The 18778-nt window shown below is 45.1% G+C and overlaps 1 protein-coding gene across 5 annotated transcripts in view; it reads right to left on the bottom strand.

The window, feature by feature from the left end:
• The window catches only part of LOC139381182 (alpha-actinin-2-like), an 84095-nt gene extending 68308 nt beyond the window's left edge, over window positions 1-15787 (bottom strand). For 3 of the 5 annotated variants that reach the window (XM_071124603.1, XM_071124600.1, XM_071124604.1), the window contains exons 1-3: window positions 15021-15773; window positions 3514-3628; window positions 2010-2129 (exon numbers count right to left, since the gene is read on the bottom strand). In XM_071124603.1, the coding sequence (XP_070980704.1) occupies window positions 2010-2129; window positions 3514-3628; window positions 15021-15296 (511 nt within the window). In that variant the 5' untranslated portion in view covers window positions 15297-15773. Of the gene's footprint in view, window positions 1-2009; window positions 2130-3513; window positions 3629-15020 lie in introns of all 5 variants that reach the window. The other 2 variants (XM_071124602.1, XM_071124601.1) reach the window with 2 other exon arrangements.
• Window positions 15788-18778: the final 2991 nt, after the last annotated feature.

The following is an 18778-nucleotide window of genomic DNA, read 5'->3' as shown; positions in this document are numbered from 1 at the left end:
TAAATACTATTGTATACTGTGGTATAAATACTATAGTATACTGTGGTGTAAATACTATAGTATACTGTGGTATAAATACTGTGGTATACTGTGGTATAAATACTGTAGTAAGCTGTGGTATAAATACTAAAGTATACTATACTGTGGTATAAATACTATAGTATACTGTGGTGTAAAATATTTATACCACAGTATACTATAGTATTAATACCACAGTATACTATAGTATTTGCTGTAGTATTCAGTAGTACTTACAGTTAACATAGTATAAATAAGAGAAAACTGTAGTATACACTATGGTAATCACTGTTGTGTTTTTGCAGATTGTAGTATACTGTAGAAATAGATCTATAACATACCTTCAGCTGTGGTGAAATAGATCTATAACGTACCTTCAGCTGGGGTGAAATAGATCTATAACATACCTTCATCTGTGGTGAAATAGATCTATAACATACCTTCAGCTGTGGTGAAATAGATCTATAACGTACCTTCAGCTGTGGGGAAATAGATCTATAATGTACCTTCATCTGTGGTGAAATAGATCTATAACGTACCTTCAGCTGTGGTGAAATAGATCTATAACATACCTTCAGCTGTGGTGAAATAGATCTATAACGTACCTTCAGCTGTGGTGAAATAGATCTATAACATACCTTCAGCTGTGGTGAAATAGATCTATAACGTACCTTCAGCTGTGGTGAAATAGATCTATAACGTACCTTCAGCTGTGGTGAAATAGATCTATAACATACCTTCAGCTGTGGTGAAATAGATCTATAACATACCTTCAGCTGTGGTGAAATAGATCTATAACGTACCTTCAGCTGGGGTGAAATAGATCTATAACATACCTTCATCTGTGGTGAAATAGATCTATAACATACCTTCAGCTGTGGTGAAATAGATCTATAACGTACCTTCAGCTGTGGGGAAATAGATCTATAATGTACCTTCATCTGTGGTGAAATAGATCTATAACGTACCTTCATCTGTGGTGAAATAGATCTATAACATACCTTCAGCTGTGGTGAAATAGATCTATAACATACCTTCAGCTGTGGTGAAATAGATCTATAACGTACCTTCAGCTGTGGGGAAATAGATCTATAACATACCTTCAGCTGTGGTGAAATAGATCTATAACGTACCTTCAGCTGTGGTGAAATAGATCTTTAATGTACCTTCAGCTGTGGTGAAATAGATCTATAACGTACCTTCAGCTGTGGTGAAATAGATCTTTAATGTACCTTCAGCTGTGGTGAAATAGATCTATAACATACCTTCAGCTGTGGTGAAATAGATCTATAACGTACCTTCAGCTGTGGTGAAATAGATCTATAACATACCTTCAGCTGTGGTGAAATAGATCTATAACGTACCTTCAGCTGTGGTGAAATAGATCTATAACGTACCTTCAGCTGTGGTGAAATAGATCTATAATGTACCTTCAGCTGTGGTGAAATAGATCTATAACATACCTTCAGCTGTGGTGAAATAGATCTATAACATACCTTCAGCTGTGGTGAAATAGATCTTTAATGTACCTTCAGCTGTGGTGAAATAGATCTTTAATGTACCTTCAGCTGTGGTGAAATAGATCTATAACATACCTTCAGCTGTGGTGAAATAGATCTTTAATGTACCTTCAGCTGTGGTGAAATAGAGCTATAACGTACCTTCAGCTGTGGTGAAATAGATCTATAACATACCTTCAGCTGTGGTGAAATAGATCTATAACATACCTTCAGCTGTGGTGATATAGATCTATAACATACCTTCAGCTGTGGTGAAATAGATCTATAACGTACCTTCAGCTGTGGTGAAATAGATCTATAACATACCTTCAGCTGTGGTGAAATAGATCTATAACATACCTTCAGCTGTGGTGAAATAGATCTATAACATACCTTCAGCTGTGGTGAAATAGATCTTTAATGTACCTTCAGCTGTGGTGAAATAGATCTTTAATGTACCTTCAGCTGTGGTGAAATAGATCTATAATGTACCTTCAGCTCCAATGGAAACCAGCTTGACTCCTTTGCTGGTGATGTACTCCAGAGCTTTGTTGACGTTGGCTATTTTGTGGAAGCGCATTTTCCCTCTGTCTGGTTTGGGAAGTCTTTCACCTGAGGAAGAGGAGACATGTGAAGTCATTCACCTGAGGAAGAGGAGACATGTGAAGTCATTCACCTGAGGAAGAGGAGACATGTGAAGTCTTTCACCTGAGGAAGAGGAGACATGTGAAGTCTTTCACCTGAGGAAGAGGAGACGTGTGAAGTCATTCACCTGAGGAAGAGGAGACATGTGAAGTCTTTCACCTGAGGAAGAGGAGACATGTGAAGTCATTCACCTGAGGAAGAGGAGACGTGTGAAGTCATTCACCTGAGGAAGAGGAGACATGTGAAGTCATTCACCTGAGGAAGAGGAGACATGTGAAGTCATTCACCTGAGGAAGAGGAGACGTGTGAAGTCATTCACCTGAGGAAGAGGAGACATGTGAAGTCATTCACCTGAGGAAGAGGAGACGTGTGAAGTCATTCACCTGAGGAAGAGGAGACGTGTGAAGTCATTCACCTGAGGAAGAGGAGACGTGTGAAGTCATTCACCTGAGGAAGAGGAGACGTGTGAAGTCATTCACCTGAGGAAGAGGAGACGTGTGAAGTCATTCACCTGAGGAAGAGGAGACGTGTGAAGTCATTCACCTGAGGAAGAGGAGACGTGTGAAGTCATTCACCTGAGGAAGAGGAGACGTGTGAAGTCATTCACCTGAGGAAGAGGAGACGTGTGAAGTCATTCACCTGAGGAAGAGGAGACGTGTGAAGTCATTCACCTGAGGAAGAGGAGACGTGTGAAGTCATTCACCTGAGGAAGAGGAGACGTGTGAAGTCATTCACCTGAGGAAGAGGAGACATGTGAAGTCATTCACCTGAGGAAGAGGAGACATGTGAAGTCATTCACCTGAGGAAGAGGAGACATGTGAAGTCATTCACCTGAGGAAGAGGAGACATGTGAAGTCTTTCACCTGAGGAAGAGGAGACGTGTGAAGTCTTTCACCTGAGGAAGAGGAGACGTGTGAAGTCATTCACCTGAGGAAGAGGAGACATGTGAAGTCATTCACCTGAGGAAGAGGAGATGTGTGAAGTCATTCACGTGAGGAAGAGGAGACGTGTGAAGTCATTCACCTGAGGAAGAGGAGATGTGTGAAGTCATTCACCTGAGGAAGAGGAGACGTGTGAAGTCATTCACCTGAGGAAGAGGAGACTCGCGGCTGTATTGACGTATCGGACACACCTTTCAGAATAACTATCAGTGGGTGCCAATAGCCACACACACACACACACACACACACACACGCGCGCGCGCGCACACACACACACACACACACACACACACACACACACACACACACACACACACACACACACACACACACACACACACATACACACACACACACACACACACACACACACACACACACACACACACACACACAGAGAGACGATGTACCAGAAATGACTTCCAGCAGCAGCATGAGTTTCAGTCCGTTCCTGAAGTCCTCCTCGATGTTTTCAATCCCAGTCCCAGCCTTCCTCAGGTGAGAGTTGCACCAGGCTGTGAAAGTCTGAGCACAACAGACGTACGGCTCAACAACGAGTCCAATCAACACAGGTTAGTCCTTGTGTCTGACTCTTTCGTGTGTCTTGGCGTTTTCTCTGTAAACAAAGCAATCTCTGTCAACACTTTACCGTGTACAGTACACTGGGAAGGGCCTCGGTTGCACATGTAACAGTTTACAGAGCCCCGACCCGGGCTCGAACCAGGGACCCTCTGCACACATCAACAACTGGCACCCTCGAAGCATCGTTGCCCATCGCGCCCCAAAAAGCCACGGCCCTTGCAGAGCAAAGGGGAACAAGTGCTTCTAGGTCTCAGAGCGAGTGACGTCACCCGATTGAAACGCTATTAGTGCGCACCACCGCTAACTAGCTAGCCATTTCACATCGGTTACACACAGAGAGCTGGCCGCTCTTCAGACCCATGAATCGGTGGTCAGAGAGCATTATTGGGGGATCATTTACCAGACAACATACATGGCAGAGCTTTGAGCTCTGGGAAGAAAAGTGCTTGGGGGTTATCTTTATCCATCCTCTGTATAAAGCTGTGTTTTCCTGTTATAACCTGTAGTTATAACCTGTAGTTATAGAGAGGGTAGAGAACAGTTTTTTCCTATTATAACCTAGAGTTATAACCTGTAGTTATAGAGAGGGTAGAGAGAGCAGTGTTTTCCTGTTATAACCTGTAGTTATAACCTGTAGTTATAACCTGTAGTAATCATAGAGAGGGTAGAGAGCAGTGTTTTCCTGTTATAACCTGTAGTTATAGAGAGGGTAGAGAGAGCAGTGTTTTCCTGTTATAACCTGTAGTTATAACCTGTAGTTATAACCTGTAGTCATAGAGAAGGTAGAGAGAGCAGTGTTTTCCTGTTATAACCTATAGTTATAACCTGTAGTTATAGAGAGGGTAGAGAGCAGTGTTTTCCTGTTATAACCTGTAGTTATAACCTGTAGTTATAGAGAGAGCAGTGTTTTCCTGTTATAACCTGTAGTTATAACCTGTAGTTATAACCTGTAGTCATAGAGAGGGTAGAGAGAGCAGTGTTTTCCTGTTATAACCTGTAGTTATAACCTGCAGTCATAGAGAGGGTAGAGAGAGCAGTGTTTTCCTGTTATAACCTGTAGTTATAACCTGTAGTCATAGAGAGGGTAGAGAGAGCAGTGTTTTCCTGTTATAACCTGTAGTTATAACCTGTAGTTATAGAGAGGGTATAGAGAGCAGTGTTTTCCTGTTATAACCTGTAGTTATAACCTGTAGTTATAGAGAGGGTAGAGAGCAGTGTTTTCCTGTTATAACCTGTAGTTATAACCTGTAGTTATAACCTGTAGTCATAGAGAGGGTAGAGAGACTAGTGTTTTCCTGTTATAACCTGTAGTTATAACCTATAGTCATAGAGAGGGCAGAGAGAGCAGTGTTTTCCTGTTTTAACCTGTAGTTATAGAGAGGGTAGAGAGCAGTGTTTTCCTGTTATAACCTGTAGTTATAACCTGTAGTCATAGAGAGGGTGTAGAGACTAGTGTTTTCCTGTTATAACCTGTAGTTATAACCTGTAGTTATAACCTGTAGTTATAGAGAGGGTAGAGAGACTAGTGTTTTCCTGTTATAACCTGTAGTTATAACCTGTAGTCATAGAGAGGGTAGAGAGAGCAGTGTTTTCCTGTTATAACCTGTAGTTATAACCTGTAGTCATAGAGAGGGTAGAGAGAACAGTGTTTTCCTGTTATAACCTGTAGTTATAACCTGTAGTCATAGAGAGGGTGTAGAGACTAGTGTTTTCCTGTTATAACCTGTAGTTATAACCTGTAGTCATAGAGAGGGCAGAGAGAGCAGTGAGGCTGATTTTGGACCCTCCTGAAACCCAATACAGTCCGTTCCCATAACCCTCTGTCAGACTGGGCCAGGAGTGACAAGATCTGTTCTTCCCCCTGGCATGTCTCCCTCCCTGCCCGTGTCCGCAGCACAGTGTAATTCACAAGGTGGTTGGATTTCAGCGCTGGCTGTAATTTATGAGTGTGACTGAAGTTGTCACGGTTGTCATTGAAGTCACAAAGGTTCTCCTCCTGGTCTGATGCGACGTACTCTTGTGTGTGGTTGTTGAGATCATAAATCTGTTGACCCAGCTGGGGGGAAAAAAGCAAACAATCGTCCTTCAATGTTAACGTGACGGAACAGAACACATGGTTGTGAATGAGAACGCTGTACTGACAACACATTACCCTGGAAAAAAGGGTTTTGTTTCCTGATTGTCAGAGCCTTTACAGTAGGATGCAGTAACAGCTATCAACATAGACAAGGAGCATTATAAAACCTTATGTTTATTTTTTAATATAACTAGGCAAGTTAGTATAAGAACAAATTATTATTTGCAATGACGGCCTACCGGGGAACAGTGGGGTAACTGCCTTGTTCAGTGGCAGAACGACAGATTTGTACCTTGTCAGCTCAGAGATTCGATCCAGCAACCTTCCGGTTACAGGCCCCCCACTAGGCTACCTGCCGTCCCTACACTCTAACCACTAGGCTACCTGCCGTCCCTCCACTCTAACTACTAGGTTACCTGCCGTCCCTCCACTCTAACCACTAGGCTACCTGCCGTATCTCCACTCTAACCACTAGGTTACCTGCCGTCCCTCCACTCTAACCACTAGGCTACCTGCCGTCCCTACACTCTAACCACTAGGCTACCTGCCGTCCCTACACTCTAACCACTAGGCTACCTGCCGTCCCTACACTCTAACCACTAGGCTACCTGCCGTCCCTCCACTCTAACCACTAGGCTACCTGCCGTCCCTACACTCTAACCACTAGGCTACCTGCCGTCCCTACACTCTAACCACTAGGCTACCTGCCGTCCCTACACTGTAACCACTAGGCTACCTGTCGTCCCTCCACTCTAACCACTAGGCTACCCGCCGTCCCTCCACTCTAACCACTAGGCTACCTGCCGTCCCATACGTTTCCTAGTACAAGGGAAACTAGCAACAGTAAATACCTACTCAGTACTGGAATAGTCTGATTAAGAGTCTATTGACGCACCAGTGTGTCAATCTAATTAATAAAAGAAAAGACCCTGTCACGTTGGTATGAAGAGATTCGGGAGACAGGCGCAGGAATGCGTATTATTATTATTTTTATAAAGACACGGGGACGAAGACCAAACAAAACACAGGGTAGAAATCCCAAAACAAAAGAGCGAGGAGTACCTCGAATAAATAACACACGATGATTAACACTACGGGACGAGACCCGTAATCATCTGTCCACAAGGGCACGAAAGCCCAAAAACACACAGCACAGGTATTCACGCACCAACGGACATTGGAACAATAATGGACAGACAAGGGAAACCAAAGGGCCCACTTATACAAGTACTAATCAGTGGGAATAGGGAACAGGTGTGCGTAATGAAAGTTCCGGAATGATCCGTGACAATCCCCATCAAAATCCATCAGTAACCTGGTAGGCTAGTTGAGAACAAGTTCTCATTTGCAACTGCGACCTGGTCAAGATGAAGCAAAGCAGTTCGACACAAACAACAACACAGAGTTACACATGGAATAAAACAAACATACAGTCAATAATACAGTAGAAAATTCTATATACAGCATGTGCAAATGAGGTAGGATAAGAGAGGTAAGGCAATACATAGGCTCATGGTGGCGAAGTAATTACAATATAGCAAATAAAACACTGGAATGGTAGAATGTGCAGAAGAGGAATGTGCAAGTAGAGATACTGGGCCTTATACAAGGATTGGTTTGCTTTCACAGTATTGCTTCGGGGTCATTGTCCATCTGCACTGTGAAGCGCCGTCCAATGAGTTTTGAAGCATTTGGCTGAATCTGAGCAGATAATAATATTAGCCCTTAACACTTCAGAATTTATAGTGCTGTTTTTTTATCAGCAGTCACATCATCACTAAATACAAGGGAACCAGTTCCATCGGCAGCCGTACATGCCCACGCCATAACACCACCTCCTCCATGCTTCACAGATGAGGTGTTAATCAATGCTTCTCCATTCTCTTCTCTTCCCATCGTTCTGGTACAAGTTGATCTTTGTCTCATCTCTCATCAGGATGTTGTTCCAGAACTGTACAGGCTTTTAAAAAAAAAAGTGTTTTATTTTTTACATGTTTTTATGGCAAACTCTAATGTGGTCTTCCTGTTTTTGAGGTTTGCTGTCTTGTGGTAAACCCTCTGTATTTACTCTGGTGAAGTCTTCTCTTGGTTGTTGACTTTGACACAGATACGCCTGCCTCCTGGAGGGTGTTCTTGATCTGGCCAACTGTTGTGAAAAGGGGTTTTCTTCTCCATGGAAAGAATGATTCTGTCATCCACCACAGTTGTTTTCCGTTGTTCTTCTGGGCCTTTTGGTTCCTGAGCTCACCAGTGTGTTCTTTCTGTTTATTAAAGAATGTACCAAATAGTTGATTTGGACCTCGTGTTTTTGCTGTCTCTCTGAGGGGTTTGTTTTTGATTTTTCAGCCCAGTAATGTCTTGCTTCACTGGCAGTGACGGCTCTCTGGACTTCATATTGAGGGTGAAACAGTAACAGATTCCCAATGCAAATGTCACACTTGAAATCAACTCTAGACCTTTTATCTGCTTACCTGTAAATTAACAAATGAGGAAATAACACACCTGACTATGGAACACCTGAGAAGGCAATTGTCCAATTACTTTTGGTCCCTTAAAAAAGGGGGGGGCACAAATTAAATGTGATGTAATTCCTACAACTTTTCACCCGATTTGGATGTAAAAACACAGTCTACACTTTCTGCTCATATTCATGATTCAATGTCCACTCCAATATGCTGTGGTAGACAGCTATAATTATAATAACTTGGTCAGTGTCCACTCCAATATGCTGTGGTAGACAGCTACAATTATAATAACTTGGTCAGTGTCCACTCCAATATGCTGTGGTAGACAGCTACAATTATAATAACTTGGTCAGTGTCAACTCCAATATGCTGTGGTAGACAGCTATAATTATAATAACTTGGTCAGTGTCCACTCCAATATGCTGTGGTAGACAGCTATAATTATAATAACTTGGTCAGTGTCCACTCCAATATGCTGTGGTAGACAGCTATAATTATAATAACTTGGTCAGTGTCCACTCCAATATGCTGTGGTAGACAGCTATAATTATAATAACTTGGCCAGTGTCCACTCCAATATGCTTTTTTTGGTAAGTTTTGGTAGTTACAGTCTTGTCTCATCGCTGCAACTCCCGTAAGGACTCGGGAGAGGCAAAGGTCGAGAGCCGTGCGTCCTCCGAAACACGACCCAACTAAGCCGCAACTGCTTCTTGACCCAATGCTCGCTTAACCCGGAAAGCCAGACGCACCAAATGTGTGGGAGGAAACACCGTACACCTGGTGACCGTGTCAGCGTGCACTGCACCCGGGACGCCACAGGAGTCGCTAGAGCACGATGGGAAAAGAACATCCCTGCCGGTCAAACCCTCCATTAACCCAGACGGCGCTGGGTCAATTGTGCGCCGCCCCATGGGTCTCCCGGTTGCGGCTGGCTGCTACAGAGCCTGGACTCGAACCCAGAATCTCTAGTGGCACAGCTAGCACTGTGATGCAGTGCCTTAGACCACTACGCGACTAAGGAGGCCTCAAAACCTAATTTACTGCCAAATCATACAGCTAAATGATCCATGGTAGGACAATCTTAAAACAATTCCATATGTCAGATTAGTAGGAGGGAGGACAATCTTAAAACAATTCCATATGTCAGATTAGTAGGAAGGATGAACATCTTAAAACAATTCCATATGCCAGATTAGTAGGAGGGAGGACTATCTTAAAACAATTCCACATGTCAGATTAGTAGGAGGGAGGACTATCTTAAAACAATTCCATATGTCAGATTAGTAGGAAGGAGGACCATCTTAAAACAATTCCACATGTCAGATTAATAGAGATGACCATCTTAAAACAATTCCATATGTCAGATTAGTAGGAGGGGGGACCATCTTAAAACAATTCCATGTGTCAGCCCCCAATATACCGTACAGTCAAGTCATATGAGTCAATGGTAGAACTATAGCGCCCCCTGTTGGTTCAATGGGACTGCGTCACTGTGGGGGCGTTGCAGGGCTTTCTGAAAGGGGGTAGTGACACCGTGGCAGACTGTCAACTTAACAGGAATCAGAGAATAAACTTCATAACAAATGTTTTCATGTTGGTGTAAAATTCCAGAATGACGGTTGGGAACGAATGGGAGGGAATGTGACTTCTCCAGGTACTAAACCGCACCTCAAACAGCACCATAAACTTCCCCTTCTTGTCTCCTGTGGTGTTCCTGAGTGATGGCTTAGTTCTCAGATGGAGTTGCCGAGCGCGGCCGTAAAGGGACTCTGAGGCTGTAAAACAAGAAATGAAGAGGTTCAGACCTGACCCTGAGAGGGACTCCGAGGCTGTAAAACAGGAAATGAAGCGGTTCAGACCTGACCCTGAGAGGGAGGCTGAGGCTGTAAAACAGGAAATGAAGCGGTTCAGACCTGACCCTGAGAGGGAGGCTGAGGCTGTAAAAAAGGAAATGAAGCGGTTCAGACCTGACCCTGAGAGGGACTCCGAGGCTGTAAAACAGGAAATGAAGCGGTTCAGACCTGACCCTGAGAGGGAGTCCGTGTGCCCTAGCTGTGAGTCTAGTTTAGAATACCTCCTTATTAAAATATAATGTCTCCGTCTCACTGTCTGTCACAGCCTGGTGTGTTTCAAAGATCCAACTGGACAACACCATATTGGACAGCTGGACAACACCATATTGGACAGCTGGACACCACCATATTGGACAGCTGGACAAAACCATATTGGACAGCTGGACAACACCATATTGGACAGCTGGGCAACACCATATTGGACAGCTGGACAACACCATATTGGACAGCTGGACAACACCATATTGGACAGCTGGACAACACCATATTGGACAGCTGGACAACACCATATTGGACAGCTGGACAACACCATATTGGACAGCTGGACAACACCATATTGGACAGCAGGAACACTTGGTTTTTTTGGGTCCCAAATGGCACACTATTCCCTTATAATAGTGCACTACTTTTGACCAGCCCTGGTCTACAGTAGTGGACTATAGAGAATAGGGTGTCATTTGGGACACTGGTTTGAACAGATACTGTTGGGACAAAAATAGTCTGTCGGAACTATAAGTCTCTATTGTCAGAACCCAGATCCTGAAATACAATGACCTGGTAATGGGGACGTGCTCTCCCCATAGATCCCTCCAGGGTTTAACATAGCTGCTCCCCATAGTTAAGACCCCTCCAGGGTTTAACATAGCTGCTCCCCATAGTTAAGACCCCTCCAGGGTTTAACATAGCTGCTCCCCATAGTTAAGACCCCTCCAGGGTTTATCATAGCTGCTCCCCATAGTTAAGACCCCTCCAGGGTTTATCATAGCTGCTCCCCATAGTTAAGACCCCTCCAGGGTTTAACATAGCTGCTCCCCATAGTTAAGACCCCTCCAGGGTTTATCATAGCTGCTCCCCATAGTTAAGACCCCTCCAGGGTTTATCATAGCTGCTCCCCATAGTTAAGACCCCTCCAGGGTTTAACATAGCTGCTCCCCATAGTTAAGACCCCTCCAGGGTTTATCATAGCTGCTCCCCATAGTTAAGACCCCTCCAGGGTTTATCATAGCTGCTCCCCATAGTTAAGACCCCTCCAGGGTTTAACATAGCTGCTCCCCATAGTTAAGACCCCTCCAGGGTTTATCATAGCTGCTCCCCATAGTTAAGACCCCTCCAGGGTTTATCATAGCTGCTCCCCATAGTTAAGACCCCTCCAGGGTTTATCATAGCTGCTCCCCATAGCTAAGACCCCTCCAGGGTTTAATATAGCTGCTCCCCATAGTTAAGACCCCTCCAGGGTTTAACATAGCTGCTCCCCATAGTTAAGACCCCTCCAGGGTTTATCATAGCTGCTCCCCATAGTTAAGACCCCTCCAGGGTTTATCATAGCTGCTCCCCATAGTTAAGACCCCTCCAGGGTTTAACATAGCTGCTCCCCATAGTTAAGACCCCTCCAGGGTTTAACATAGCTGCTCCCCATAGTTAAGACCCCTCCAGGGTTTATCATAGCTGCTCCCCATAGTTAAGACCCCTCCAGGGTTTAACATAGCTGCTCCCCATAGTTAAGACCCCTCCAGGGTTTATCATAGCTGCTCCCCATAGTTAAGCCCCCTCCAGGGTTTAACATAGCTGCTCCCCATCGTTAAGACCCCTCCAGGGTTTATCATAGCTGCTCCCCATAGTTAAGACCCCTCCAGGGTTTATCATAGCTGCTCCCCATAGTTAAGACCCTCCAGGGTTTAACATAGCTGCTCCCCATAGTTAAGACCCCTCCAGGGTTTATCATAGCTGCTCCCCATAGTTAAGACCCCTCCAGGGTTTATCATAGCTGCTCCCCATAGTTAAGACCCCTCCAGGGTTTATCATAGCTGCTCCCCATAGTTAAGACCCCTCCAGGGTTTATCATAGCTGCTCCCCATAGTTAAGACCCCTCCAGGGTTTAATATAGCTACTCCCCATAGTTAAGACCCCTCCAGGGTTTAATATAGCTGCTCCCCATAGTTAAGACCCCTCCAGGGTTTAACATAGCTGCTCCCCATAGTTAAGACCCCTCCAGGGTTTATCATAGCTGCTCCCCATAGTTAAGACCCCTCCAGGGTTTATCATAGCTGCTCCCCATAGTTAAGACCCCTCCAGGGTTTAACATAGCTGCTCCCCATAGTTAAGACCCCTCCAGGGTTTAACATAGCTGCTCCCCATAGTTAAGACCCCTCCAGGGTTTATCATAGCTGCTCCCCATAGTTAAGACCCCTCCAGGGTTTAACATAGCTGCTCCCCATAGTTAAGACCCCTCCAGGGTTTATCATAGCTGCTCCCCATAGTTAAGACCCCTCCAGGGTTTAACATAGCTGCTCCCCATAGTTAAGACCCCTCCAGGGTTTATCATAGCTGCTCCCCATAGTTAAGACCCCTCCAGGGTTTATCATAGCTGCTCCCCATAGTTAAGACCCTCCAGGGTTTAACATAGCTGCTCCCCATAGTTAAGACCCCTCCAGGGTTTATCATAGCTGCTCCCCATAGTTAAGACCCCTCCAGGGTTTATCATAGCTGCTCCCCATAGTTAAGACCCCTCCAGGGTTTATCATAGCTGCTCCCCATAGTTAAGACCCCTCCAGGGTTTATCATAGCTGCTCCCCATAGTTAAGACCCCTCCAGGGTTTAATATAGCTACTCCCCATAGTTAAGACCCCTCCAGGGTTTAATATAGCTGCTCCCCATAGTTAAGACCCCTCCAGGGTTTAACATAGCTGCTCCCCATAGTTAAGACCCCTCCAGGGTTTATCATAGCTGCTCCCCATAGTTAAGACCCCTCCAGGGTTTATCATAGCTGCTCCCCATAGTTAAGACCCCTCCAGGGTTTAACATAGCTGCTCCCCATAGTTAAGACCCCTCCAGGGTTTAACATAGCTGCTCCCCATAGTTAAGACCCCTCCAGGGTTTATCATAGCTGCTCCCCATAGTTAAGACCCCTCCAGGGTTTAACATAGCTGCTCCCCATAGTTAAGACCCCTCCAGGGTTTATCATAGCTGCTCCCCATAGTTAAGACCCCTCCAGGGTTTAACATAGCTGCTCCCCATAGTTAAGACCCCTCCAGGGTTTATCATAGCTGCTCCCCATAGTGAAGACCCCTCCAGGGTTTATCATAGCTGCTCCCCATAGTTAAGACCCTCCAGGGTTTAACATAGCTGCTCCCCATAGTTAAGACCCCTCCAGGGTTTATCATAGCTGCTCCCCATAGTTAAGACCCCTCCAGGGTTTATCATAGCTGCTCCCCATAGTTAAGACCCCTCCAGGGTTTATCATAGCTGCTCCCCATAGTTAAGACCCCTCCAGGGTTTATCATAGCTGCTCCCCATAGTTAAGACCCCTCCAGGGTTTAATATAGCTACTCCCCATAGTTAAGACCCCTCCAGGGTTTATCATAGCTGCTCCCCATAGTTAAGACCCCTCCAGGGTTTAATATAGCTGCTCCCCATAGTTAAGACCCCTCCAGGGTTTAATATAGCTGCTCCCCATAGTTAAGATCCCTCCAGGGTTTATCATAGCTGCTCCCCATAGTTAAGACCCCTCCAGGGTTTATCATAGCTGCTCTCTGTGGTCACTGCTATATTTGTTGTCTCTGTCTGGCAAGACCATAGGCAGGGAAGGAAGCCCTGCCATTCATGTTTAATGAGATAGTCTATTAATGCATGTACGTTTCAGTAGTTCCAGCCTCAGGGCAACAGCACCAGGAACAGTGATACATGGTGGGAGGCAACCCGTCTGTAGAGAGACTCATTAATGCATGGTTCTATATTGAGGGGTAACAGTAGGTTGCCCCTGATATCTTGACAGGTCAGTGACAGATTATTAGCTACCTGGTCTGGGTATGAATTCTAGAGCAGACGAAGTGGACAAAGTACATTTCATTATGTAAATACATGAACTTGGATAATATTGTAAATAAAAAAACCAAATGAGTATTGATCAATACAGACACAGTCCTCCCGTGCCAACCGAGGACCAAGGACATTGTCTGAGCCAACTCTGTATAACCCCTTAATAAGTCCTTAGTTATAATTAGCCTATGGCATCCATTCTGTTCCCGCTTCGAGCCTGGAGGACATTCTGTGTTACCAGACATCTGTCGACAGTTCTCATAAAACACACGCATCGAAAGGAATGGCAGCACAGGTCATTGCTATGCTGCCTGACTGCCTGGGAGGTATTGTTGTCTTGGCTGTCATGTCTGCCTGGTGCGTTGCCCACATAGTGTCTCTCCCACTGTACTTGGTGTTGTTTTTCTAAGTAAAGTGATCAGTATTTTATGTGCCTTTTAATAGTGCTGTCATGTAAAAAAAAAAACTAAACTTCCCATTAGGATGTGTTCTTGTTTTGACTCATTTGACTGTCAGGAAATACTTCCTCTGACCTCTGCCCTCTGCCCTCTGCCCTCACTTCGTAGGCCTAGAATTAAAAAGTTTAATTTTTTATTTTTTTAAGTGCAATAGCTTAAATATTAATTATGAGTAAATATTCATAACATGGTAAATAGGAGAGTTTATCAGCCCTTCTACTACTGCTGTGTTTTGACATTCAGTGACTTCCTCTGACCTCTGCCCTCTGCCCTCTCTGAGTAAATATTCATAACATGGTCAGTAGTAGAGTTGATCAGCCCTTCTACTACTGCTGTGTTTTGACATTCAGTGACTTCCTCTTCCTCTGCCTCACTTGACGACAGTAAAACATTTACACAATGTGGACATATGAATGAACAGACAAGACGAGTAATGAAGTTTCTAACCTTTCTCTGCTGTTTCTCCCAGGCGGGGTCCAGGAGCAGGTCTCTGTCCCACTCATCATCCTGGATGGTGTAGTCATTATTCTGCTGTTCCTGCATCTGCATCGTGTATCCATTATTATAGTCTACTGATGTCTGCATCGTGTATCCATTATTATAGTCTACAGATGTCTGCATCATCTGGCTCTGCATCGTCTGGTTCTGCATCGTCTGGTTCTGCATCGTCTGGGTCTGCATCGTCTGGTTCTGCATCATCTGGCTCTGCATCTTCTGCATCATGAAGCTTTAGAACAACACACCTGACTACAGGACAACAGGTGGTGAACAGGAGACAAGACAACAACAAAAAACCTTTTGTGTGAGTTTCTTCTCCTGAAGTCACTGCTGCAGCTTGATCAGAAGATGTGTTGGGGGGGTTGGAGTCAGAAAGCTGATCAGTCAGTCAGTGTCCTCCCTCTCTCTCTCTCTCTCTCTCTCTGTGTCTGTCTCTCTCTATCTCTCTCTCTCTCTCTGTGTGTCTGTCTCTCTCTCTCTCTCTCTCTCTCTGTCTCTCTCTCTCTGTGTCTGTCTCTCTCTCTCTCTCTGTCTCTCTCTCTGTCTCTCTCTCTCTGTGTCCGTCTCTCTCTCTGTCTCTCTCTCTCTCTCTGTCTCTCTCTCTCTCTCTCTCTCTCTCTCTCTCTCTCTCTCTCTCTTCTCTCTCTCTCTCTCTCTCTCTCTCTCTCTGACTGTCTGTCTGTCCCTTGTTGTCCTTGGACTGCCCTGCAGCAGTTGTCCAGGCAGAGAATGTACCTACTAGTTATAGTTGGGTGTCGTGTGTCACAGTGACCAATAAGAAATTGTCATCCGTTGTGTGATCATTCAGAATGAGAGTCTATTACTGGTTACACCTAGTGTTGACTGTCTTCCTGAGACCATGGAGTTGAATCCAGTGCCTTCGGGAAAGTATTCAGACCCCGCTGACTCTTCCCACATTTTGGAACGTTACAGCCTTATTCTAAAATGGATTACGTAAAACAATATCCTCAGCAATCTACACACAATACCCCATAATGACATCACAATACCCCATAATGACATCACAATACCCCATTATGACATCACAATACCCCATAATGACATCACAATACCCCATAATGACATCACAATACCCTATAATGACAAAGCGAACACAGAACCTTCCACCAATTAGGCCTTTATGGTAGAGTGGCCAGACGGAAGCCACTCCTCAGTAAAAGGCACATGACAGCCATCTTGGAGTTTGCCAAAAGGCACCTAAAAGACTCTCAGACCATGAGAAACAAGATTCTCTGGTCTGATGAAACCAAGATTGAACTCTTTGGCCTGAAAGCAAAGCGTCACGTCTGGAGGAAACCTGGCACCATCTACGGTGAAGCATGGTGGTGGCAGCATCATGCTGTGGGGATGTTTTTCAGCAGCAGGGACTGGGAGACTAGTCAGGATCGAGGGAAAGATGAAACGGAGCAAAGTACAGAGAGATCCTTGATGAAAACCTGCTCCAGAACTCTCAGGACCTCAGACTGGGGTGAAGGTTCACCTTACAACAGGACAACGACCCTAAGCACACAGCCAAGACAACGCAGGAGTGGCTTCGGGACAAGTCTCTGAATGTCCTTGAGTAGCCCATTAGTAACTTGGTCAAAAATAATAGCACCGATTGACCTAAAGGTGACGCTGTTAGAAGCAGTCTCGCTTAAACCCTCATATTCGCCATCCTGTTTGACCTCGAGACTTGAAACTTGACACGTAGGTTCTTCCTTCATGGTGAACAAATGTGCATCAAAGGCCCATAAAGCCCGTCAGGATAGATCTTGGAAATTTATGGAAAAGCTTTGAAAAAAGCTCTTCTCATGAACCATGAATTACACATAATTAGCACGGTACGTAGTCCCATGGAAAATCTCTTAACTTAGTTTGAGAAAAGCTAAGGCATTTAGTTAAGTGATATGAGTTATTGATAAATTATTGCCCACACCAGGGCAATAAGAACCGATGGACATGGGACCGATGACCTTTAAACCTTTATGCCTTCAGGAAGTATTCCCCGTTACGTTGTGTTACAGCTTGACGTTTGTTTACAGTAGATGGCTGCATTCAAAGTGTGCCACGCTACACCACTAGATGGCACCATATCACACCAGGGCAATAGGAACCGATGGACGTGGGACCGATGACATTTAAAACCTTCAGGAAGTATTCCCCATTACGTTGTGTTACAGCTTGACGTTTGATTACAGTAGATGGCTGCATTCAAAGTTGACCATCCATCTTGACACAACTGTGGGAATCCCTGGAGTCAACATGGGCCCAGCATCTCTGTGGAACGCTTTCAACACCTTGTAGAGTCAACATGGGCCCAGCATCTCTGTGGAACGCTTTCAACACCTTATAGAGTCAACATGGGCCAGCATCCCTGTGGAACGCTTTCAACACCTTGTAGAGTCAACATGGACCAGCATCCCCTGTGGAACGCTTTCAACACCTTGTAGAGTCAACATGGACCAGCATCCCTGTGGAACGCTTTCTATACCTTGTAGAGTCAACATGGGCCAGCATCCCTGTGGAACGCTTTCAACACCTTGTAGAGTCAACATGGGCCAGCATCCCTGTGGAACGTTTTAGACACCTTGTAGAGTCAACATGGGCCAGCATCCCTGTGGAACGCTTTAGACACCTTGTAGAGTCAACATGGGCCAGCATCCCTGTGGAACGCTTTCAACACCTTGTAGAGTCAACATGGGCCAGCATCCCTTGTGGAACGCTTTCAACACCTTGTAGAGTCAACATGGGCCCAGCATCTCTGTGGAACGCTTTCAACACCTTGTAGAGTCAACATGGGCCAGCATCCCTGTGGAACGCTTTAGACACCTTGTAGAGTCAACATGGGCCTGCATCCCTGTGGAACGCTTTAGACACCTTGTAGAGTCAACATGGGCCTGCATCCCTGTGGAACGCTTTAGACACCTTGTAGAGTCAACATGGGCCAGCCTCCCTGTGGAACGCTTTCAACACCTTGTAGAGTCAACATGGGCCAGCATCCCTGTGGAACACTTTAGACACCTTGTAGAGTCAACATGGGCCCAGCATCTCTGTGGAACGCTTTAGACACCTTGTAGAGTCTATGCCCCGATGCCCCCACGATTTGAGGCTGTTCTAAGGGCAAAAGTGGGTGCCGTTCGATATTAGGAGGCGTATATATAGTTGTCCTAGCCTACCTCTTTCAGGAAATAAATTAAATACAGTATTAGCCTTATATTTATTTAATGAATGATGTGTTATGCATCAGCTTCTAACTTACAGCCTGTTTCCTGTGTATTATACACCTGCGCTCTGCTGGCCTGTTAAACAACGCTCCTCTTAGAGTCCAAGGAAAAGATAGACTAGAATAGCTCCTCTTAGAGTCCAAGGAAAAGATAGACTAGAACAGCTCCTCTTAGCAGTTCCCCATGATGATAAACAACTCCTAGTGGATGGATCCACTACAGATCCACTACAGAGGGCAGCAGTTCCCCATGATGATACAACAACTCCTAGTGGATAGATCCATTACAGAGGGCAGCAGTTCCCCATGATGATAAAACAACTCCTAGTGTATGGATCCACTACTACTAGGCCTCTATGAGAAAGAGATACTGTAGAGGCAGATGTGGTCATGTAAAAGCTGCTACGGAAAACTCCTCACCCAGAACAAGTTCCTCCTGTGGACGGGAAGAAGACCAGCTTCAAACTCATCCGTAACTATA

The sequence above is a fragment of the Oncorhynchus clarkii genome, chromosome 23 (genome assembly GCF_045791955.1).
Source record: "Oncorhynchus clarkii lewisi isolate Uvic-CL-2024 chromosome 23, UVic_Ocla_1.0, whole genome shotgun sequence".
Classification (NCBI taxonomy): Eukaryota; Metazoa; Chordata; class Actinopteri; order Salmoniformes; family Salmonidae; genus Oncorhynchus; species Oncorhynchus clarkii.
The sequence above is the reverse complement of the archived record's forward strand: the minus strand, read 5'-3'. Positions and strand labels throughout refer to the sequence as shown.